Below are 24,004 nucleotides of genomic sequence, written 5' to 3'. Positions count from 1 at the left end.
TAATTCCATTAGCCAAACTACTTGACTTCAAGCAAAATATACATTGTATTTTAACTGATATGTAAAAATAGACAAAATAAAAATTAAAGAATTGGCTCAACTGTAACTCTATCAGTGCTTAACAAAATAATTGTTCTAATATAGTAACATCCCATGAACACACCCATGGCAAAGGCAAATTCAGTAAAATAGGTTGATTCACATGCAATTCTAGCAGCAGGAAGGGAACCCTAACTTTTGGCTATAATCGAGAGCTATCACAGCTAACACCTAAAGGTGTTCACACACTACATTTTATTAACTGTGATGAAAGTTTAAAAATGTTACAGTCCATATAAGTTTGTTTGCTGTCATAACCCAAATACAAAAAGTCCATTATTCAAGTAGTACAAGACCAGAGATCTCAAAATGCCCATGATTCAGATCAGGTAGTGAGATCTTAGATGATCTGTAATTTTATCTTCAACTACTTTTTAAATCTTAACCATTGCTGTAAAGCTGAGGTCAACCTTCCTCTGATAACTAAAATTGAAACACCCAGAGAGGCGTGCCACACCCTATAATGTGTTAAAAGAGCTCCAATCTTCTTTTATAAAGGAGTGGTTAAATAAATAAACCCCAGCATTTTCTTTATAATCAACAAGTGACAATTTATCTAACTCTAACAGTGAATAAACTAAACTATTAACAAACCGAATACCCCTTTCTAGCTACTAACTATTCCCAAATAAAACAAGATTATAATTGTATACTATTGCAATAAATACAACTCCCACTTTTTAAAAAATTAGAATTTAGTTTCTCGAAATTATAGCCACGTTACATCTTCTGGAATGTTCTCTGTCTTCTTTGATGAATCCTACTGTAAGGAACACCTTTGTGGTAGATCCTACTGTCAGGAACGTTGACAGCTTGTGCTATAGGTACCTTTAATTTAGATGGAACTTTCTCTCAGGCTAGACAATTCTGTGAGAGCCTAGTGATTCATTCTTTTAGAGCTGAGAGCTGTTCTTTTGGCAGATGCTAGTTAGCTATCTGCCAGTTTTCCAAATGTCCTCCAAATTTATACCCTTCATAACGTATAGGATTGGTCCTATGTTGTCAAAATCATCAGATTTAAATTTAATTGGTGTTTTGGTACCAAAGGGCCTGATTTAAATTAATTGGCTAAATTTAAAAACCTGTTGTCTTGGTAAAAATGCTGCGTGGCCGGCTAACAGGATGGCCTTTTGATCGAAATGTTTCAATACAGGAGCTCTGTGCACCTGCAAACTCACAGACATCCTTTTTGAATCTCTAAGCATAGGAAAAGCACGTCATCTTTTAAAGGAACCACGTACTGCTTTCCCCATAGTGATTTACAAACACCGAATTCTGATGCCCTGTCTTCTAATCCACAAGTACTCTACCCAACTTTGCAACACCATTCCAAACATAAACCCATTATTTATTCCAGTCGTTCTAATAGAACTAAGAAATGCAAGTTGAGATAACTTCAGTGGTGAAACATGTACAGAAAATGAAGTGGGAGCAAGAGATGGAATTGAGAAAAATAAGAACTAAGGAAAAACATTTTAAAAAGCTATTCTTTTACATCTGCAACAATGATTAAGATTTGAAGAAACGAGATTCTGGATTTATAGAAGTCAATTTTCAGCACCAGATAATTGCTGTCAAAGAAACTAAGAACTAATGTACTGTTTAATAGTCACTTGCACTTAAATGGACAAGTTCTTTTCTTATGTGGGTCATTTATTGGCAGTCCTTGCAGACCAGGATAACTCTCTTCCACTCTCTGAATGAATCCGTAGGTGGATGTACAGACCGATGCAGCTACCACAGGCTCAGTCACACTTGGAGCAGAAGGTGGTTGTAGGAAGGGGTGGGTGGGACTGCTTTTGCTGCTTTCACCTGGCTTCCATTTTTTCCCAACGGCAAGTCTTGCAGTGCTTGACGCCTTCCCGGGTTCTGCTCCTCCACTTTGGATGGTCTTGGTCCAGTGATTCCCAGGTGTTTGTGGGAATGCCGCACTTTTGTCAGTGGGGTGTTGAGAATATCACTGAAGCACATCCTCTGTCCACCTGGGGCTCGCCTGCTGTTTTGAAGCCAGGAATAGAGCACTTGCTGGTGAGTCTTGTGTCGGTCGTGCAGATGACCTGCCCAACCATTGTAGCTGATCAAGGATGGCTAGTGTTTCAATGTTGGTGAATTTTGCCTGGTCGAGAATGCTGGTATTGGTCTGCTGTTATTCTCAGCGGATTTGCAGATCTTGCACAGGCAGCATTGGTGGTACTGCTCTGGTGCCTTGAGATGCCTGCCGTAGGCATTCAATGTCTCAGCTTTCCAGGAAGCTGGGAGCCACTACGGCCCTGTAAACCATGATCTTGCTGTTGGATCTGGTGATGTTGTCCTTGAACACCCTTTTCCTCAGATGGCCAAAGGCTGCACTGGCACACTGGAGGCAGTGTTAGACCTCCTCACCAATAGCTGCTTTGGCTGACCAGATACCCCTGAGGCATTAGAAGTCGTCAGTCTTCTGTAAGACCTCCCTGCAGACTTTAATGATCAGGGATTCACTCCACATTTCAGGCCAAGTTGATGGAGAACCTTTGTCTTGCGGTTGTTTAGGATTAGACTCATGATCTCTGTGCCTCTGTAAATATGCTGATACTGATCTGGAGTATATCCTCTGAGATTGCACACGTGGAAGCATTGTCTGATACTATTAGCTCGATCTCGCTGGTTGAGGTGACTTTGCTTTTGGCTTACAAGTGGCAGAGGTTGAATAATTTCCCAAAGGTTTTGTTAGTTCCACTCCAGCAGGGAGCTTGTCGGTGGTGAGGTGCAGCATTGCAGCAAGGTAGATCAAGAGGTGTGTTTAACGATGATGCAGCCTTGTTTGAAGTGGTCTGAATCGGCAATGGGTCGGTGGTGGAGCCGTTTGTCATTACCATAACTTCCATGCAGTAGGCGAAGGATGGTGAGAAACTTTATGGTACAACCAATAATGCTTTCCGATCAATAGTGTCAAAGGCCTTTGGAAGGTCAAAGAAGGCCATATACGGGGGGTGGGGGGGGCGTTGATTCTTTTCTCTGCATTTCTCCTGTAGCAGTCATGCAGTGAAAATTATGTCCATTGTGCCCCTCTGTGGCCAGATGCCCACTGTGATTCTGGTGGAGTTCCTTAGTCACGGGAAGGAGCAAGTTGAGGAGGACCTTGCTGATGACTTTTCCAATGGTTGACTGCAGGGCGATTTCCCATGTAGTAGTTGCAGTCAGACCTGTTCCATTTTTATTTAAAGAATACTCATGACTGTGGCACCTCGGAGCTCTCCTGGGATGCTCGCCTCCTTCCAGACGAAGACGTGAAGCTGCAGCAGGAGCTCTTCACCTCAGCACTTGAATGCCTCAGCGAGGATACTGTCTGCTCCAACAACCTTGTAGTTCTTAAGCTGGCAGATGGCCTTCTGTACTTTGTGCAGAGCTGGTGTGTTTCTGAGTTCATGACGTGTAGCGCGCTGTGGGCTGTGCTCAAGAATGCCTGGATCGATGACAGAGCCCTGGCTGGGGAGATCCCTGAGCTGCTTCCCCTCTACATTTGATGGCTTCTTTAACTTAGATACCCACAAAATAGCTCTTATCTATCACTTGAGTCCAGCAAGTTTGCACACTTAATTATTGAGTATCTCAGTGAAACTCTGAGAGCTGGAGCAGTGGGGAAACCTTGACAGCAGCTTCCCGATTGCAAAGATGAAATAGGAGCAGGAGTGGGTCACATGGCTCCCTGGGTCTGCTGTGCCGTTCGATTACATCATCATCAATCATCCACAGAATGCAACTATGACCTTTTCTGCTTGTGTCTCAAATGCTGGAATTGGCGGTCTGTTTGACTCCTCAATAATGGAGGGAACCCCTCTGTCATATTTACTGGAAACTCTGGGAAAACTTCTAATGCCTGCAACAGTTTCCAGTTGTTGCATCAAAATGATTTATAAAGTTATAAATATATGAGATGACTTTACACACACATCAGAGTCACAATGGTGTCAGTAATAGGAGCAAGGCAACTTGTCTCAACTTTCTTTGACATGTAGGCTAGACATGGGAAATTTAGCAATGTTTTTGTTCTCAATAATGTTATTGTTTTCACCCACTATGAATTTTCAAACAGTCAACCCTTATCATTTCAACATTTGTGTGCAATTACTACACGAAAGTTAAAGATTAAAGTAAGTAACAAAATTGACGATGTTTTAAATATATCAAAATTTAACCTATCCACTTCTACTTTGCTGTTGCTTGTAACCAGAAGAGAAGATTTTCTTGAATGGTAGCTGCTTCCTTTGTGCTTTCAATGCCAGAAGCATTTCTGCTCTTTTGAAAATATATTTGATGTCCACCTTTAAACCATAACCTCTTGGTAATTTCGTTATCCTGCCCCCTTTCCCCATCTATTAAAAGCTTAAATCTTTCAAAATTCATACGATTAGTAATAAAGCTGCTGTAAAGTGATCTAGTCTATGCAATTAGGAGAAAATCTTGAAGAATTTCATTTCCTTTCCAGGAGGAATATACCTGAATAAGAACATTAACATTAGAAAGTGGAGCTTGAGTATAAGACCTCTTGTCCTGCAATCCTGTAAGATCATGGTCGAGGTTCAGTTTAACTCTACTCGCCTGTCCAATCGCTACATCTTGGATTGGTAAAAAGTTGCCTTAATTTTCACTGTTGGCTGACAACCTTCTATGTGGATTCTCCATTGTTTGTTGCTGCACTTGAAGGACTAGTTCACACAGATGTGTACTTAAGTCTTCGTTGGAAACTGCTTCCTTCATGCTGCGATTTAATGTATCCTATTACTGTTTTAATGATTGCTCCTTTACTTATAGATTGATTTGTCACAATCTTAGCATTTACTAGATAATTGTTCAAGATGCCTATGATTATGAACTTCTTCAGGAGCCAACCTACTTATGGAATCCGTAACAGCAAAGTTGTTTTCTTACCTGGTTGATCTGTTGCCACGTGTAAATCCATGCATAACTTTTGGATTGATTGCTTTGTAAGGAGGTTCAATATTTTTCTGCATTCTCTCCTTTCAAAGTTGCAGAGCCTCGGTGCTTCTCTTGCTGGACTGGCCCCCCAGTAATTTTGTATGATGAGCGCAAGATCTTTCTTATTTTTCTGGCCTGAAATATTCACATCAATATTTCACAAATAACTGAACAGCAGATCTTTTGTAAGATAACAGTTCCTTTGAGGATATGGTGTTCTTGATTATCTTGATAATCAGCTAGCTTCAGCTGTAATATGAGCCACCCTGCATGTATTTCTTGTCCAGTCTTTGACAGATCTTTCTCAATTCTTGGTTGCTGCATTTATTGAGAAGATCTTCCCAACCAGCTATCTCTCTACAAGTAGGCATTGTTTTGCTGCTATTGTTGCAGGTTTTCCGTGTAGTTTCTCTGAACTGGTGAGGAATGGAAGTATAGGGAAAAGACTTCAGTGTTGTGTAATGTTACTAAGAAACTCTAAGCATAAGAAGGCGTGGGCTTTGGGTTTCAGTGAGTCAAGCTTTCTGAAGTTCTCACTGGTTGAGGAATCAAATATTTAACCCATGTTAATGATTATCACGCGTCATTCAAATTACACAACCAACCTCAGTTAGTTTTAGAGTTTGTGTGAGATTCAGGAACTGGCATCATTTTGTCATGCATTCAGCTTCTGATTTTGTTGACCACTAATATTTTACTGAAGTTACTACAATAATGTTTATGATATGCACCTCTTATGAATCTGAGTACTTGCAGTTGAATGCTCTGGCACAATTTTTTAAAAATTGATGTTCTGCATGAAGTCATATATTTTGTTAATTCATTGTTTCTCCAGTTATTGATGATACAGCACGGGAGACATGAGCAATTTATCTTCCAGATCCATACATATTTATGAGAACAGTTGTACATTGTGCAGCCAGGGCTTGGTTGGTAGCACCTTTTTTGTGTTGGGAGATTTTGAGTTCTGTTCTATTCTTGGACTTAAACATGAAAATGAAGGCTGATGTATCAGTCCCGTACTGAGGGATTGCTTCACTGTCGAAGTTACCATCTTTCAGTAGGAAAATTGAACCCGGGCCCTTTCAGGTTGATGTAGAATCTTCACAGAATCAGATGATCTGGTCATTATCACCTAGGTATTTTTGAGAACTTGCTGTTTGCTGTCCTACTTAACAGCAGCTGACTGAGTTTCACAGTTATATCAGTGACATAATATTTTGGAACATCTTGTAGTTGCAGAAGGTGCTCTTTCAATTGAAGTGTTTTTTCAGTCACCAGCTGGGGATTTTATGGATGAACAGAGGACTTGGAAGAAGCAAACGGACACAGCATTAAACCCTGTGGACTGGTACTATTGAGCTGTGTTCCCCTTATTTTCTTCCTCAAGCCAACTGGGGTTTTTTTATGGATATGTATCCTATGTATGATCAGTGCATCTTAGACCTTTTTTGTCATTTCCATTATCTTTAGACTTTCATTTTATAGTGCTTCATTATTTTGCATTGCATTTTACAGCAACCCCAGTCAAACAAAAACGTAATTGTGATCATTTTAATAAGTGCTAACTAAGCCCTAACTTTCCATGCAGTAAAGTTGGAGTTATATACAGAATTTAGTTTTACCAGTAAATTGTACTCTAGTAAACCAGTATGGTATGACAGGACTTATCATATGGAAGAAGGTCATTTGGCTCACGTGTGCCAACTAGTAGCTTATCAGTTTGATCATACAGTCTTGGTCTTGGTCTTGGTCCATAACCTTGTGTGTCACAGTACCTTGGAGGCATATCAGAGTGCTTGTTAGATGTCATGAGGATGGCTGCCACTACTGTTCTTTCAGTCCACAAGTTCCTGATTTCTACCAGCCCTCTGGGTGAAACAGTTGCCTCTGAAATACCCTATCTGAGTTTAAATTCATGTTCAAATGTGATCATGTGATGAAGCTGTATTTGCATTGGATATTAAAGACCTGTTTGGTTAAGCCAGCCTTTGGTTGTTGAATAGCAACAATTTGGCTTGACGTAGTAAGAGTGCAGACCTGCTGGAGAAATGTAAACGACATGAGTCACTGAATAAATATGGCCTTATCTGAGCTTATGAACCAAGAAAAACCATTATTTGTTCATCTAATCTTTTGAGGAGGTTGACTATATTTTTAACATTCGAGCATGAAAGAGTTATTGTTCTTCACTCTAGGGCTCTGTGTTTGTTGTTCTGTTGTCACAACACACTTGGGAAGGTGCACTGATGCTGGTGCCCTGCTACCCCAGAGATCAATTAAAAGTTGAACTTACAATCAAGCTACTCAAAGGGTCCAAATTGTCTGCCTCGCAAACTCAGATTAGTTGAATACACCAACTAAATTTCAAAAAGCAGCTGCTTGCTCCAAATAAATCGGTTCTAACCACAGGTAAACAAAATGTAACTTCTCAAATTATAATGCCTAAACTTAAACTCAACCCCTTCTTAAAGCCCTAACATGCAAATGAAGATAGATATAAACAAACAAAAAAAACTCAAGACTATGGCTGGAGGAAGAAAACAAGGGGAATACAGTTCAGTAGCACCAGTCCTCAGGGTTTAATGCTGTGTCCTTTTTGCTTCTTCCACCATCATCATCATCATCTTTCCGAGTGACTTCAGTTCTTTACTGAAGATGCAGGGTGATTGGCACACTAATTGTTCAGTCGTTCGTTGGTTCACAGCAGTGGCTTGTGACACATGGTGAGAGAATAGCTAACTATTGACCAATTCTTTCTTTATTCTGTACAAGAAGAGAGGCTTTTGTCTTGTTAGATGCTGGGTACTTTTTGTTACTGTATTTGCACACATGCTGTACACCTACATGGGGACCCATCGGAGAGTAGTTGCCAAGCTGTGCACTGCTGACCCCCCACAACTGGCCCTGATTGAAAAATTAACCAACAGGCAGTCTCTGGAGGAAAAGCTACTGGTGTGGCAGAGATGGATTATCAATATAGGAGTGTAGGCGGAAAGGAATTGTGAATGGCAGTTGTGGAGTTGGAGTACTAAATTGTGACATTGATATTTTATATTGTAAGGATAAAAAGTATGAGTTTTCCTAATCCTGTATTACATTCATTTTAAGTTTTTAGCCATGATATTTATTTGGATCTGCTTTCAGACCCATAGCTAATTTCCTTTCCAAAGATAAAATTGGATGGTTGCAAAGTGTTTGGACACTGGAAATCCAAAACAAAAAGATGAAAGTTCAGACCTGAAAGACACCTTTAGTCTTTGCAGATGCTTCCACACCCCAATACTTCCAAACAGATTCTGTTTGACATAGATTTCATAATTTCCAACACTAATTCCCATCACAGTCTTGTCCAACATGTGGATCTGACAAGTGAATCACTGTTGCAGATGACTTTGTTTAAACAGGTTTTGTAAAATTATACGCAGGTTATTTCTGTACAAATGAATAGGAATAAAAAAGACAAGGGCAACAAGCATAAGGGAGCACCTCTACCCACAGTTTTCCCTCCCAAGTCTCTCTCAAACCTGACATGGACTTGTATAGCACTTCCTTCACTGTCACTGTGTTCAGATCCTGGAATTTTTGCCCCTAATACTGATTCTGTCTCTGACCGTTTGGACTGCGGTGTGGTTTCAAGAAGGCAACTGACTCTATTTTCTCAAGGGCACTTGAGATCAGCAGTAGATGCTGACCTGACCAGTGATGCCCACATCCTCCGAATAAATTTGATGAGTTTCACTCCCAAAACAAATGACGCGAATTGTAACATGTATTGAAATAGGTGAACCAGAACAAAAGCAAAATTCTGCAGATGCTGTAATGTTGAAATTAAAAGCGAAAACGCCACTTCTGCATTTGTTTAGTATCATCTGCAGAGAGATGAACAGAAGTAGTGTTGCAGGGTCAGTCGTCGTTCATTGTCCTGATGAAAGCTCACTGATTTAAAGCATTGAATCTGCTACTTCATCCACAGGTGTTGTGTATTTCCAGCATATTTTTGAAAAAACATTTGAGTATTATTTCTGTGTGATTTTTCTGTTCGGTGGAGTTGAACTCTGAGGCTCACCTGTAAAGTGAAATATGCCTGCCTGCCTGTGCCATTGCTCCATTGCTGGGATCTGGGATAATATTCAGGAAGAGAAACATAGACAGAATCCTTTGGGGTCAGGCAAAGATGAGTCATTGCCCATATCCTTTTCTCCATCTTTCTCTCCACTGTTCTTCATCCTGCCATTCTTTTTCTTTTCCTCCCCTCCCCCTTTTGTTTCTAACCTTTCCCTCCCAATGTGTTGTGAACACGATTCCCCTCTCATTCCACATTTTGTAACTTTAATTATCCAGTGCCAAAATAAAGTTATGAGTCATTTTTAGTTTGGACTTCATAAACAATTTTAAAGAAAAACACACTGAGGAGGTGGGGGAGGCTGCAGAAAGATTTAGACAGTTTAGGAGAGTGGTCCTGGAATTGGCTGATGAAATTCAACGTGAGCAAATGTGGGATCTTGCACTTTGGAAAAAAGAATACAGGCCTGGACTATTTTCCAAACGGTGAGAAAATTCATAAAGCCGAAGTACCAAGGGATCTGGGAGTGCTAGTCCAGGATTCTCTAAAACTGAACTTGCAGGTTGAGTCCGCGATTGTGCTTCTGAGACTAAGCTCTAGTTAGGCCCCATTTAGAATACTGTGTCCAGTGGATGTGAGTTTGCTGGCTGAGCTGGAAGGTTAGTTTTCAGACGTTTCGTCACCATTCTAGGTAACATCATCAGTGAGCCTCTGATGAAGCGCTGGTGTTATGTCCCGCTTTCTATTTATCTGTTTAGGTTTCCTTGGGTTGGTGATGTCATTTCCTGCATTGACATCATTTCCTGTTCTTTTTCTCAGAGGATGGTAGATTGATTTGGAGCCGATGTGTTTGTTGATGGAGTTCCGGTTGGAATGCCATGCTTCTAGGAATTCTCGTGCGTGTGTCTGTTTGGCTTGTCCGAGGATGGATGTGTTGTCCCAATCAAAGTGGTGTCCTTCCTCATCTGTATGTAAGGATATAGTGATAGTGGGTCACGTCGTTTTGTGGCTAGTTGATGTTCATGTATCCTGGTGGCCAGCTTTCTGCCTGTTTGTCCAATGTAGTGTTTGTCACAGTTCTTGCAAGGTATTTTGTAGATGACGTTTGTTTTGCTTGTTGTCTGTATAGGGTCTTTTAAGTTCATTAGCTGCTGTTTTAGTGTGTTGGTGGGTTTGTGGGCTACCATGATGCCAAGAGGTCCGAGTAGTCTGGCAGTCATTTCAGAAATGTCTTTGATGTAGGGGAGAGTGGTTATGGTTCCTGGGCCCGTTTTGTCTGTTTGTTTGGGTTTGTTGCTGAGAAGTCGGTGGACTGTGTTCGTTTTGCTCTGGTTCTTTCTGAATATGCTGTATAGGTGATTTTCTTCTGCTCTTTGTAGATCCTCTGTGCTGCAGTGTGTGGTGGCTCGTTGGAATAATGTTCTAATGCAGCTTCGTTTTGTGGGTGTTCGTGAACAGTCAATGGGGAGCTTCAAACCAGCGTCTACAGGAAAACAACACATACGGACCAAATACTGAACTACAGGAGCAACCATCCCAACACCCACAAACGAAGCTGCATTAGAACTTTATTTCAACGAGCCACCACACACTGCAGCACAGAGGAACTACGAAGAGCAGGAGAAAATCACCTAAACAGCATATTCAAAAAGAACGGGTACCCAATGAACACAGTCTGCTGATTTCTCAGCAACAAACCCAAACAAACAGACAAAACGGGCCCAGAAACCATATCCACTCTCCCCTACATCAAAGACATTTCTGAAATGACTGCCGGACTACTCGGACCTCTTGCCATCAGGGTAGCCCACAAACCCACCAACACACTAAAACAGCAGCTAATGAACTTAAAAGACCCTATACAGACAACAAGCAAAACGAACGTCATCTACAAAATACCTTGCAAGAACTGTGACAAACACTACATTGGACAAACAGGCAGAAAGCTAGCCATCAGGATACATGAACATCAACTAGCCACAAAACGTCATGACCCACTATCACTATATCCTTACATACAGATGAGGAAGGACACCACTTTGATTGGGACAACACATCCATCCTAGGACGAGCCAAACAGAGACACGCATGAGAATTCCTAGAGGCATGGCATTCCAACCGGAACTCCATCAACAAACACATCGGCTCCAAATCAATCTACCATCCTCTGAGAAAAAGAACAGGAAATGATGTCAATGCAGGAAATGACATCACCAGCCCAAGGAAACCTAAACAGATAAATAGAAAGCGGGACATAACACCAGTGCTTCATTGGAGACTCACTGATGATACCTAGAATGGTGACGAAACGTCTGAAAACTAACCTTCCAGTTCAGCGAGCAAACTCACATCCAGAAACTCAACCTGAGCTACAAATCTTCTCAAAACTCAGTGTCCAATTTTGGGCCCCACACCTCAGGAAGGACATACTGGCACTGGAGTGTGTTCAGTGGAGATTCACACAGATGATCCCTGCAATGATAGGCCTAACATATGATGAACGGCTGAGGATCCTGGGATTATGTTCATTAGAGTTTAGAAGGTTGAGGGGCGATCTAACAGAAACTTAGAAGATAATGCACGGCTTAGAACGGGTGGATGCTGGGAGGTTGTTTCCGTTAGGCGGGGAGACTAGGACCCGTGGGCACGGCCTTAGAATTAGAGGGGGTAAATTTAGAATGGAAACGGGGAGACATTTCTTCAGCCAGAGAGTGGTGGGCTTGTGGAATTCATTGCCACGGAATGCATTGGAGGCCAGGACATTAAATGTCTTCAAGGCAGAGATTGATAAATTCTTGATCTTGCAAGAAATTAAGGACTATGGGTACAGTGCGGGTAAGTGGAGTTGAAATGCCCATCAGCCATGATTAAATGGCAGAGTGGACTCAATGGACCGAATGGCCTTACTTCCACTCCTATGCTTTATGGTCTTGTATCATGGATGCTGTCCAGTTTAGCTCCATTCTTTATACACCTTTTGAGTGTGCATACACACGAACTGCAGTACGTGAAAGCATCTATCATTTCGTTAAGGCCTGGGACTTGGCACCATGCAAAACGGACTGATTCAGTTTTATTTTTAATTTGTTCAGTGATTGTTTAGACTTAAAGTTGCTTTCAGAAATCAGAGGGCTGTAAATTTTATGTCAGTTTTGCGCAATTACAATTTCTGTTTCTGTGTCCCACTGTTTTTATGATGCCAAGATTCTTGCACTTGGTGCTTTTTCCCAAGATCTTGCACAGTCAGTTGCCAGGAATTGTTCACCAGGGAATATCCATTGTTCCCATAGCCTTGAGCAAGTTCAGGCTCAGTTGGCTGCGATGAGACCTTTGCAACATGGGCCAGTGCCAGAAGCATGAAACTTTTGTGTGATTTTTGAGAAGCTTGGCTAAACATGCACATGTGCTAATGGCTTTTTGATGTTGGTTACTTTCAGTGCAAGTTCATGGTCACGAACAGCTTGTTTGGGAAGAATGAAGCCGTTCTTGTCAATCTACTCTGGGCATTGCAGGGTCACCTCCTTTCCTGGTGTTACCTGCAACTGAAGGGGAACGATGCTGTGTCTCTCCGTCATACCAGAGAAATTCTCCTCAACTGTACGTACCATTGTCTTTACGACACTCAACTTCTGCTTGTAATTTAAATTGGAAAGATAACGTTAAAAATGTACAGAAAGAGAGCACCTTTCAAGAGATTACCGTATAAATTTAGAAGAAGGATTTGCACTGTAAATTCTTTGAGTGATGTTGAGAAACTATCTGTACAATGTGACTACTTCTGACCATATTTCCTGATTTCAGTGTGACAAAATTGCTGCCATCTAAAAGTTGACCGCCAGCTCCTAAGGTAGAATCAAAATTTTGATTCAGTTAGCATTGAAAATCATTGCTGCCATATATTGCTCACTTTAACGACTCATCTGAAAGACAGCAACTCTTGTCAATTAGAACTTTCTGCGTTGTTTTAACTTGAATTCAGCAATAGTGTAGGTAATTTTAGTTCAGAGATGTTTTGACATCTGGAGTAGGTGGGACTTGAACCCAGAGGTACAGATGCTATCACTGTGCTTCAAGAACCCTATTTCTTGAATGTAAACTCTACCAGCTGGTGGAACTTGAACCCACATACCCAACACACAACAATTAGCCTTTGGGATTCTTCTAGCCCAGTGACATTCCCACAATGCCAGTGACCTTTCTAAGGGTTGATCTAACTGTGCAAAATTTCACCTGTATTGTAGAGAATGTCTCAACTGGAAACTGATTTGGATCTCTTTATGTTCTTTTCCATAATGTGGCTGGGCAGATGTAAAACGCCACATTTCCAGTGCATCCAATGTTCTGGATTTCATGATGTTGAAATGCAGTGGTAATCGGATCATGTCGAGTTTGAAGGACTCCTTTCTTGCGATGACAACTAGACAACTGGTATGTCGGTTTAAGAAATGATACATGCTCACTATTTTAATGAAACGTTATCATCAAAAATTGACAGATAAGCTGATGTGAGTAGAAAACATTACAAATTTGTCTCAGTACAACTTATGTAAAAACTGATGGGATAAATCATGAAACTCAAAAGATGGGTGATTGATTTATTATAGTTTCTTACTCCATTTTTAGCGTTTGCAGTTGATTTTAAGATAATTCCTGGATTGATTTGTTTACTTATACCACTGTAAACTATCGCCAGTTTTAATGTTGTAGCTGAATGAAAAATTATTACACACATTATTCCCTCCAGTTAGAGCCATAGAGATATTCAGCACAGAAAGAGACTCTTCAGTCCAACTTGTCAATGCCAACCAAATATCCTAAATAAATCTAGTCCCATTTGCCAGCATTTGGCCCATTTCCCCCTCAATCCATCCTTTTCATATGCCCAACCAGGTGCCTTTTAAATATTGTAATTGTACCAGCCTCCAGGTCTTCATCTGGCAGTTATTTCCATACACACGTCATCTTCTGCGTGAAAAAGTTGCCCCTTCGATCCCTTTTAAATCTTTCCCCTCTCATCTTAAACCTATGCTGTCTAGTTTTGGACTGCCCTATCCCTGGGAAAAGACCTTGTCTGTTTACCTCATCCATGCCTCTCATGATTTTATAAACCTGTATAAAGTCACCCGTTAGCCTCTGTCACTCCAGGGAAAATAGCTCCAGTCTTTTCAACCTCTCCCTATAGCTGAAACCCTCCAACCCTGACAACATCCTTTTAAACCTTCTTTGAACTCTTTCAGGTTTCACAACATCCTTCTAATAGCAGGGAGACCAGAATTGCGCACAGTACTCCAGTAGTGGCCTAACCAGTGTCCTGTACAGCTGCCACATGAACTCCTAGCTCCTGAAGTCAATGCACTGACCAATAAAGGGAGCCATACCAAACGTTGCCTTCACTATCCTGTCTACCTGTGACTCCACTTTCAAGGAACTATGAACCTGCAGTCCAAGGTCTTTCGGTTCAGCAACACTCTCCAGGTCCTTACCATTAAGTGTATAAGTCCTGCCCTGATTTGCCTTTCCAAAATGCTGCACCTCACATCTATCCAAATTAATTATCCAATTACCCATTTGATCAAGATCCCATTGTACTCTAAGGTAACCTCCTTTGCTGTCTGCTGTATCTCTAATTTTGGTGTCATCTGCAAACTTACTAACCATACCTCCTGCACTCTGATCCTTGTGGCACAGTGCTGGTCAAGGGTCTCCAGTCTGAAAAGCAACCCTCCTCTACCATCTTCTGTCTTCTACCTCTATTTTGTGAGATCTAACCTGGTTAACCAATCTACTATGAGGAACCTTGTCAAACGCCTTACTGAAGTCCATATAGATCACATCATTACTCTGCCCTCAGCAATCCTGTTCGTTACTACTTCAAAAAACTCCATCACGTTAGTGAGCCATGATTTCCCACTCTCAAAGCCATGTTGACTATTCCTAATTAGCCCTTGCCTTTCCAAATACTGTTCCTCAGGATTCCCTCCAATAACTTGCTCACCACTGATGTCAGGCTCGCTGGTCGATAGTTCCCTGGCTCTTCCTTACCACCTTTTAAGTAGTGGTGCCATGTCAGCCAGCCTCCAGTCTGCCGGCACCTCACCTGTGGCTTTCGATGATACAAATATCTCAGCAAGGGTCCCAGCAATCACTTCCCTAGTTTCCCACAGAGTTCTAGGGTACACCTGATCAGGTCCTGGGGTTTTTAATCCATTTTATGCGGTTTAAGGTGTTTAGCACTCCCTCCTCTGTAATATGGACATGTTTCAAAATTTCTTTATTCATTCACCCAGAGGTTATGAGAGTTTCTACCTCTGTCATCATTACAGACAGAGGTTCAGATTACTGCCACTGTCTGGATGAAAGACTTTCTTCCTCAATCCTTTCTAAAACTCTTGCCCGCTACTTAAATCTCTGCCTCCTGGCCATTAATCCCTCCACCAAGGGAAACTGTTTATAACAGTCTGTCCTGTCTATATCCCTGATAATTCTATACATCTGTCATGAGCCCCTTCAGTCTCCTCTGCTCCAAGGAAAGCAGCCCCAGTCTATACAATTTTTCTTGATAACTAAAACTGTCCAGCCCAGGCAATATTTTGGTAAATCTCCTCTGCACCTTCTCCAGTGCAGCCACATCTCTCCTCTAATGCGTATTCCAGAACTGTACACCATATTCTAGCTGTGGCCTAACCAACATTTTATTCAGTTCCAGCATAACTACTGTGTTCTTAAACTTTGTGTCTGGGCAAAAAATAGGCAAGTATCCCATGTGCGTCTTCTTGTATAAGTCACTTTATCTAATTTTGAGAGCCATGTATCTGAGTAGCCTTCACGATTTTCATTTTCTGATTGTACAAATCCATTAAATGTTATTGGGTATAACAAAATGTTGTTTTGTACAGCTATCGTTATAATAGATTCTAATGTATTAAGAACAGTATCACTGTCTCATATGCTGGCAGACCAGTCCTTGCTAGCATAATGGTCTGTCATTTTTAAAGCTATAACCTGATACATGCAGAAACTTGCACTTAGTGATCTATATACAATTGAAGCCATAGCATATTATTGCTTGTAATATTTCCTTTATTATAATGGCCGCAAATATGCATCTGTGTTTATAAATCTGTTCTGTACCAAGTGATTAATTTAGATTACTTTTGCATGACCGTCCAATAATGTTTAATCAATTTTGGTTGTAGGTTATCTTTCTTTTGGAGCTTTCTAGTTTGGACATTCCTCACTGTGCACTTCTACAGGCCTTTGATCCACTGGCTAAAACATTAAAGACCCTCTGTTGTGAAATTGGTGATGACTTTATCAAGGTAAGTAGTCTATATCTCACCTCTAAATAAAAGTCGAAAGAACTGTGGATACTGTAAATCAGGAACAAAAGCAAAGTTTCTGGAAAAGCTCAGCAGGTCTGGCAGCATCTGTGGAGGAGAAAACAGAGTTAACATTTCAGGTCAGGTGACCCTTCCTCAAAACTTTGTTTTCGTTGTATCTAACTTCGGCCTTTTTGATGCAGACTTTTTGGTAACTTACCTAGAAAATGTATTAGTAAGATGAGAAGAAATAGGAGCTGGAGTAAACGTGATAGTGTTATTTTTGGAGACCGACAGGAATCAGGGCTGTGCTACAATTATTTCCAATGTATGCTAAAGACAGAAGTGAATGTACAGTTGCCAAATTTGCGGGTCACAGCAGAATAGATGGGAAGGCAAATGGTGAGGATACTGAGTCTGTAGAGGGATATAGACAGATGAAGCAAGTGGACAAAAGTTTAGCAAAAATTTAATGTGGGCAAATGTGAGGTTATGCACTTTGGCAGGAAGAATAAAGGAGCAGAAGTAGGGAGGTTTTGGTAAAACTACACAAGGTACTCATCAGACCACAGCTGAATACTGTGAACAATTTTTGGGCCCATTAGCTAGGGAAAGATATACTAGCATTGGAGGCAGGTTCATCCCAGGGAAAGAGAGAATTTCATATGACATTAGGTTGCATAGATTGGGCCTGAGTTCATTGGAATTTAAAAGCAAGAAAGATGACCTTTTTGAAGTATGCAAGGTTGTTGGGGAAATTGATAGGGTAGATGTGAAAAAACTGTTTCCCCCTTATGGGAGAGTCTGGGGCCAGAGGACATCATCTCAGAATAAAGTGTTGCCCACTGAAGACTATGATAAAGAATTTCCCCTCTGAAGGTGGTAAGTCTGTCAAATTATTTACCTTGGAGGCCAATCGAGGCTGTGTTGTAAAGTATATTCAAGGCTGAGGTGATCAGATTTTTAATCAAAGATAATCAAGGGTTATAGGGACCAAGCAGGAAAGTGGATTTAAGGATTATTTGATCTGCATGATCTCATTGAATGGTAGAGCAGACTGAATGGTCTATTTCTACTCCCATATCTTATGGTCTTAAGCTGTTTGATTCATACTACTTGCTTCATCATTCGTTAAGATCATAGCTGACCTGATTTTCTTTTTTTTTTAGTCCCCAAAAGCCCTTAAGCCCCTTGTTGAACAGAAAGCTATCCAACTCAGCCTTAAATACATTTAGTGACTCAGACTTCACTGCTTTTCAGGGAAGAGAATTACAAGATCTAACAGTCTGAGAGAAGATTTTTTCCTTTTTTTAAATGGGAGACTGTTTGTTTATTTTTAGATTGTATCCACAGTTCTAGATTCCATTATGAGGAGAAGCATGTTCAGCATCATTCCTGTCAAATGCCACCACAATGTTGTAGGTATTTTCTAATCAATCTGTTGAGATGTTGTTAAACATCTATTGCCAGGTGGGACTTTAACCTGGGCCTCTTGCTCAAGACTCTGCTGCCCTCCAAAGGTAGGGACTCTGGAGTCACTGCATCACAAGAGCTCTGCATAGGCTGTAGGATGTTTGAATAAGATTAAAATCTCTTTTTTTTTTCTAAAATTTAATAATAAAAGGCCCACTCCCTCACTCTTTCCTTGTACAAACAGTAGTTTTCTCCCCCTAGAAATTAGCCAAGTGAACCTTTTGAACTGCTTCCAGTACGAGTACAGTGGAAGTCCATTATTATACACGTTAATAGGTCCAAATACTGAAGCCATATTACAATTAAACTGCATAATAACAAATCTCTGTAACTCCTGTTTTCCTCCGCTCTAATTTGGCAATTTGAAGATTTAAAGATTTACCTTGGAGCCAGGAGGGTCCTGCTTTATGTGAGTCAGGGAATATTGAATCACAATATAATGGACTTACTCTGCATGCCTCTCCTTTATATCGCAATTTTACGTAATGCTGTAGGGAAGTCTCATAAATGTCTTGTACGGTTGTCTTGGACTTCCCCACTTTTAAACTTCATTCCCTATTCAATATTGACCAACTTTCCCAATTACTTGCTGTAACTCCATGCTAACCTGTTATGATTCATATAACCTAGAGCCTCCTGTACCACAGCATTCTGTAGTCTCTAACTATTTGGATAATAATTTGCTTTTCTTTTTACTTTTGCCAAAATGGGCACCCCCTCAGTTCCCTATATACTCCTGCAAATTTAAACGCATTCATTTAACCTGTCTATATCGTTTTACAGACTTTGTGTCCACCTCACAATTTGCTTCCCTACCTTTCTTTCAGCTATCAACAAATTTGGCTACAATACCTTTAGTACAGTAAACAACTTTTCGGTCTCTATATGCATTTTGACTTTTCAGTTTATGTCACAGAAAGGTGCTTAATGAAACAGTGAAAAAGCTTTGTTTCAACTCTGATTTTAAAAGTTTGGTGGTGAGACCGTGGAGAAATCCGAGGAGCCCGTGTTTCTCAGGATGTGGAGCATGGAGTCTACTCACAACTACGAAAACAACAGTCACGAGACAACAGTCTTTGTTTGTCCGGGTGCAACTTTTTTTGAAGTGGAGTTCGATGAAAAATGTGAAACAGAGAAAAGGTATTGTTCAATTTTAAACAGTGGTCTCCCTGGAGATTCTACCTGTGATATTCTGAGGAGTGATTTATTTTTGGTTGTGCAGTGGGAGGAGAGAGAACACAAGAGAAGATACAGATTGGTAGACCAATGAGCTCCTTCAGTCCTCCTTTACAAGAAAATCAGGAAGCTTCAAAGAAGGGGATAGGAAATGCTTAAGAGGAAGAAGACTGAATCTGTTTTGCTCTCTAATTTGCTGTGCCTGCTTCTTCAATCGGTGTTATAGAATGGTCTCTTTCATTGCTGTAACCGTTCAGCCTATCATGTTATGCTGGAACTCTGTGTAAGGCCACCTCACCTAATCTCACTCCCATGCTTTTGCTCTGTAATCTTCAATTTTTCTTCCCCTTCAGGTAATTGTCCAGTTCCCTTCCAGAGATTTCAATTAAAGCTACCTATACCATGCTGTAATTCCAGATTCCAACCACTTACTTTATAAAACTGTTCTTCCTCATGTTGCAGGTATTGAGTTTGCTAATCACTGTGCCAATCAGAACAGCTTCTCCATATCTACTATGTTCAGAATCCTCATAATTTTAAGGAACTCTATCAACTTGCTCTTAATTTTCTCTAATCTATCCACTTCACTGAAGTTCCTTGTCCCTGACGCCGTTCCTCTGGATCTGTGGGCAAAAAATTGGCCAGCATATTGTATTATGGGAAAACATATAATTATCCATTTTGGCAGGTAGAATAAAAATAAAGCATGATACAGTAAATGGTGAGATGTTACAAAGCTCTGAGATTCAAAGGGATCTGAGTGTCCTCATGTGTGAATCACAAATTTACTATGCAGGTCCAGCAAGTAATTAGGAAAGCTAATAGGAGGTTATTGTATATCACAAGGGGAATTAAATATGAGAGGAGGGAGCTTATGCTTAAGCTATGCAGTGCACTGCTGAGACTGCACCTAGTTGTGCATAGTATTGTCAATGAGGGTGTAAATATTTTGGAGACACTACAAAGATGGTTTACCAGACTATCTGAAATGAGGGTTGACTAATGCGAAAAGGCGAGATAAGCTTGTATCACCAGAGTTTGGAACCGTAAGAAACAATTGAATTGAAACATGTAAGATCTATGGAGCCTTGATAGGGCCAATATGGAGAGGTTGTTTCCTCTTGTGGGAGAATCTGGAACTAGGGCCACTTTTTACAAGTTAGTGGTCACTGGTTTAAAACTGGAATGTGAGGGTTATGAGTCTTTGGACCCCTTTCTGAAAATGCGGCAGAAGCTTGAAATTTTTTAATGTAGAGCTAAATAGGCTCTTGTTAAGCAAAAGATGAAAGGTTATTGGGCAGGCAGGAATATGGATTTGAGAACCAAGCAAATCAGCCCAAATCTTTCTCAATGGCATAACAGGGTTGAGGGGCTAAATGGCCTATTGCTCCTCCTAATTTGTATAATCAGATTTACACAGACTTATCATACCTTCCTTGTTTTGTACACTATACTCCTACTTACCAATCTGTTTTTTTGACCTGCACTGTCAGGTCCAGTGATTTAACCATATATACTCCACATCCATCTGCTTCTCCACCATCTCTTAAAGTTGTACCCTTTATCATCTTCTGTCCTGTTAGGGCAGCCGACGTGCTTCTGATATCTCCTTGTTTCATGGTTGTAATCCAGATTTGTAGTTGAGATGTTTGTTTAGCTGAGTGCTATGATTTATAGGTGGAATGCTAACATTATTATGGAATAATTGTATCAATCAGCACCCTTTGTACAACATGACCTGAAACTCTTCAATACCTAAATATCTCACTTGTAAAACTTTTCTCAAAGGTATGATTATTTGGAATTTACGGACTCTAGAGGAGTGAAAGTGCGCTACGATGGAAAGGTTGGAACAGAGAAATGGCCAAAGGTAAGAACTTTCCCAACTGGTTTTGTTTCTCGATGTCCTTATTGTATACTGCATGTTTGCTTGTAGGAATGGGAAATCTTGGCCTTCAAGCATTACACTGAGACTTGAATATCTAATTTAGGACAAGACTTTGGGTTGTGTTGCAATGATTCTTTTATTGTTGGAGGGACCAGCAATTAGATGAAATACAAAATCTGTGTCCTGTTACTTTGGTTGATGTAGATCTTAAAGCCCTTTTAGAGCTGTACATTCTCATTGACATTCCTTCCTTTACATTAAAGAACTACCCAATGGCAAGTAATTCATCCATGGCACACTCACTAATGTGAAACCTTTGGAATCCACTCTTGTCACTTATTCTCTTTGCGGCAACTGAGTTAAATTTTTTTCCTGCCCATTGCTGGAGGACAGTAGTATCTGACTAGCTTGTGATTTAGGCGCATATAATCATTCAACAAGATCCAAGTACCTCATAGAATCCCCACAGTGTGGAAGCAGGCCATTCAGCCCATCGAGTCCACACTGATCCTCTGACCATCCCACCCCGACCCTTACCTCATGCAACTAAGAAGATAATTTACTGTGAGATTCCTTTTGTCCACTAATATTTGAAAATGACGATTGTCTATCCTGGCATATTGTCACTTTGTGCTATCACATACATTGCAAAGAGGGAGCGTAAATTGCACATGCAACATTACTCCTAAACTATTTAATTTTAGTTCTGGCACATATCCTTGTTTGATGGGTGTCCTGAAACTTGAAGATTAATGCAAAATTTTGTTTTGGGCATCCATGCTGGTATAGAACTGCTGATAAAAATAACAGTACAGAGAAGAGGATGGCCTAATGGTATTATCGCAGGACTGTTAATCCAGAGACCTCAGTAATGTTCTGGGAACTCGGGTTCGAATGGCAGATAGTAGAGTATGAATTCAACAAAAATCTGGAATTATGAGCCTAATGATGACAATGAATCCATTGCCAACTGTTGGAAAAATCCAGCTGGTTCACTAATGTCCTTTAGGGAAGGAAACTGCCATCCTTAACTGGTCTGGCCTACATGTGACGCTAGTCCCACAGCAATATGATTGACTCTTAACTGCCCTCTGGGATGGGCAATAAATGCTGGCCCACCTCCCATGAAAGAACAAAGAAAAATCTAATGTACCAGTGGCACCTGGGGAAAGAAGCTGAATTCAAGAGTGCTCCAACAAGCAGGAATCATTATCATCCTCAATCCTTTGTATGGACTCCAGTTCAAAGTTGGAATTTTAAAAAAATTATCAGGTGTCTTTGCTTATTAAATTTTTTTTCTGGAAAGAAAAGGTAGTCCTTCAGATCATTTTTTGTGACTGTAATTGAAGTCTGTATGTTGCTTGGAAATTTTTGTAAGAGGAAATAATTCCTTTGAAAATCCTACCTGTTCCCAATGATTCATCTGGCCCCTAGAGTTCAATCAAGACACCAGTAAGAATATCATAGAAACATTATTTAATTCTGGCTGTGCCTAACATTCAATGTTGCACCTCTCTTTGCAGTCAGTGACATTTAAATCTGGCCCACGGCTGCAGTTTCTGTTTCACTCTGACAACTGCAACAATGAATGGGGATACAAGTTCATAGCTAAAGCATATGGCCTGCCAGATGTGCGAGTGCCCTGGGTTGCAGATCTACAGCTTCTGGTGTCCCGACTGATGGGTTGCCTTGCTTCCCGAGCACTGTCTTTCAATTCAGCCTGCGGTAAGGTTCTTTATTTTTTCCAAAGTTGAAAAAGCACACCTATGGTTCAATCTTAGGTAGTTAACTGATAATTTGGATGTTGTATCACATTTGAAACTTGCGCAAGTTTCGTTCCACATGGACCTTTGTTGACAGAGAGAGGCGTCCATCCCACCTGTTTTTTTTCCTCTCAGATTTCAGAAGTGAAAGACTAGTGTCTAATCCACTGTGGCTCGAGGCTCTGCTGTTTCTACCTTCTAATTCTTCATCTGACTGGGGAAATTTCTCTCAGTACATTCTTTTTTGAGTACATTGCTTTACAGTGTCAACATTCATACAGGTGGATATCTTCCCTGCCTGCTACTCTTCGTTTATATTTCTGCTCTTTTGGTTAGATAATACAGTACGTTTATCCCAATACACTTCTGCCTAGTAATGTAGGTCTATATTGTTGGTGTTTAGCCATTTGCCAATACTTTCATGACTAGACAAACTTATTTTCTAATGAGTATACTAGTTAAGTGGATCATTAGCTGCTGAACGTGTTTGAAGATTGTTGTGACAGGTGCACTGAGACTGACAGAGCCAGGGAGGGAAATATAGGCCCTGATGCTTCCCCTGTTGATCTTCCACCACTACTTTTAAACTTGAGCTTCAGCTGAGTCTCTTCGCAGTGCAGTTTGGGCCCTGTAGGATAGCATAGTGCAGCACAGAGATAGAGCTTTCAGGCCATCCAGCCTGCAGTAGTTCTTTCACAGTTGTCCGGTCAGTCCCACCATGGCTCCCCTGCTTTTTCCTCCTTTTTGTTTTATTTCTCCGAAGGTTTTATCCAATGTTCTTTTGAACACTATAGCCATCACAATATAAGGAAGAGCGTGCATTCCAATTCCTAACCATTGTTATGTAAAATGTTTCCTCATGTACCCTCTGGTTCTTTTCCCAATCAACTTAAGAAATTAAATCCGAGCCATCCTTCAGCCATTGGAAACTATTTTTATTTATTCTGTTGAAACCCGAACTAATCTTATGACCTTCAGTATCTCAGACTGATTTTCTTCAGCATTCATGAGTGATATAGGAGCGGTGAGCAAGGGTGAGAGGTAGCCTGTGATTGGAGGAGCATGAGAAACACACAGTCCCTGATTGGAGGAGGAACTCTCAGATTCTGATTCCCTCTTGTGTGGAGATGATCTCGCTTTGATGTATCAACGCTTGAGCGGGCAGCACTGCTGCCCAAGATACCTCTCTGATTAACACTGTGCATCCCTGCTCCTGGCCCCGAAGAACAGCAAATGTTTAAATGTGCATTTCTTTGATCTTTGT

The 24,004-nt window shown here is 40.7% G+C and overlaps 1 protein-coding gene across 3 annotated transcripts in view; it reads left to right on the top strand.

Moving 5' to 3' along the window:
• Nucleotides 1-24,004, top strand: part of zzef1 (zinc finger, ZZ-type with EF hand domain 1) — a 255,470-nt gene that overhangs the window by 78,409 nt on the left and 153,057 nt on the right. For all 3 annotated transcript variants that reach the window (XM_048556964.2, XM_048556965.2, XM_048556963.2), the window contains exons 19-24: nucleotides 12,559-12,718; nucleotides 13,428-13,549; nucleotides 16,318-16,440; nucleotides 18,884-19,053; nucleotides 20,878-20,959; nucleotides 22,501-22,702. In XM_048556964.2, the coding sequence (XP_048412921.1) occupies nucleotides 12,559-12,718; nucleotides 13,428-13,549; nucleotides 16,318-16,440; nucleotides 18,884-19,053; nucleotides 20,878-20,959; nucleotides 22,501-22,702 (859 nt within the window). The remainder of the gene's footprint in view (nucleotides 1-12,558; nucleotides 12,719-13,427; nucleotides 13,550-16,317; nucleotides 16,441-18,883; nucleotides 19,054-20,877; nucleotides 20,960-22,500; nucleotides 22,703-24,004) is intronic.

This window comes from Stegostoma tigrinum, chromosome 27 (assembly GCF_030684315.1).
Source record: "Stegostoma tigrinum isolate sSteTig4 chromosome 27, sSteTig4.hap1, whole genome shotgun sequence".
NCBI lineage: Eukaryota > Metazoa > Chordata > Chondrichthyes > Orectolobiformes > Stegostomatidae > Stegostoma > Stegostoma tigrinum.
Note: the sequence above shows the minus strand (reverse complement) of the source record. Positions and strands in the feature narration are given on the sequence as shown.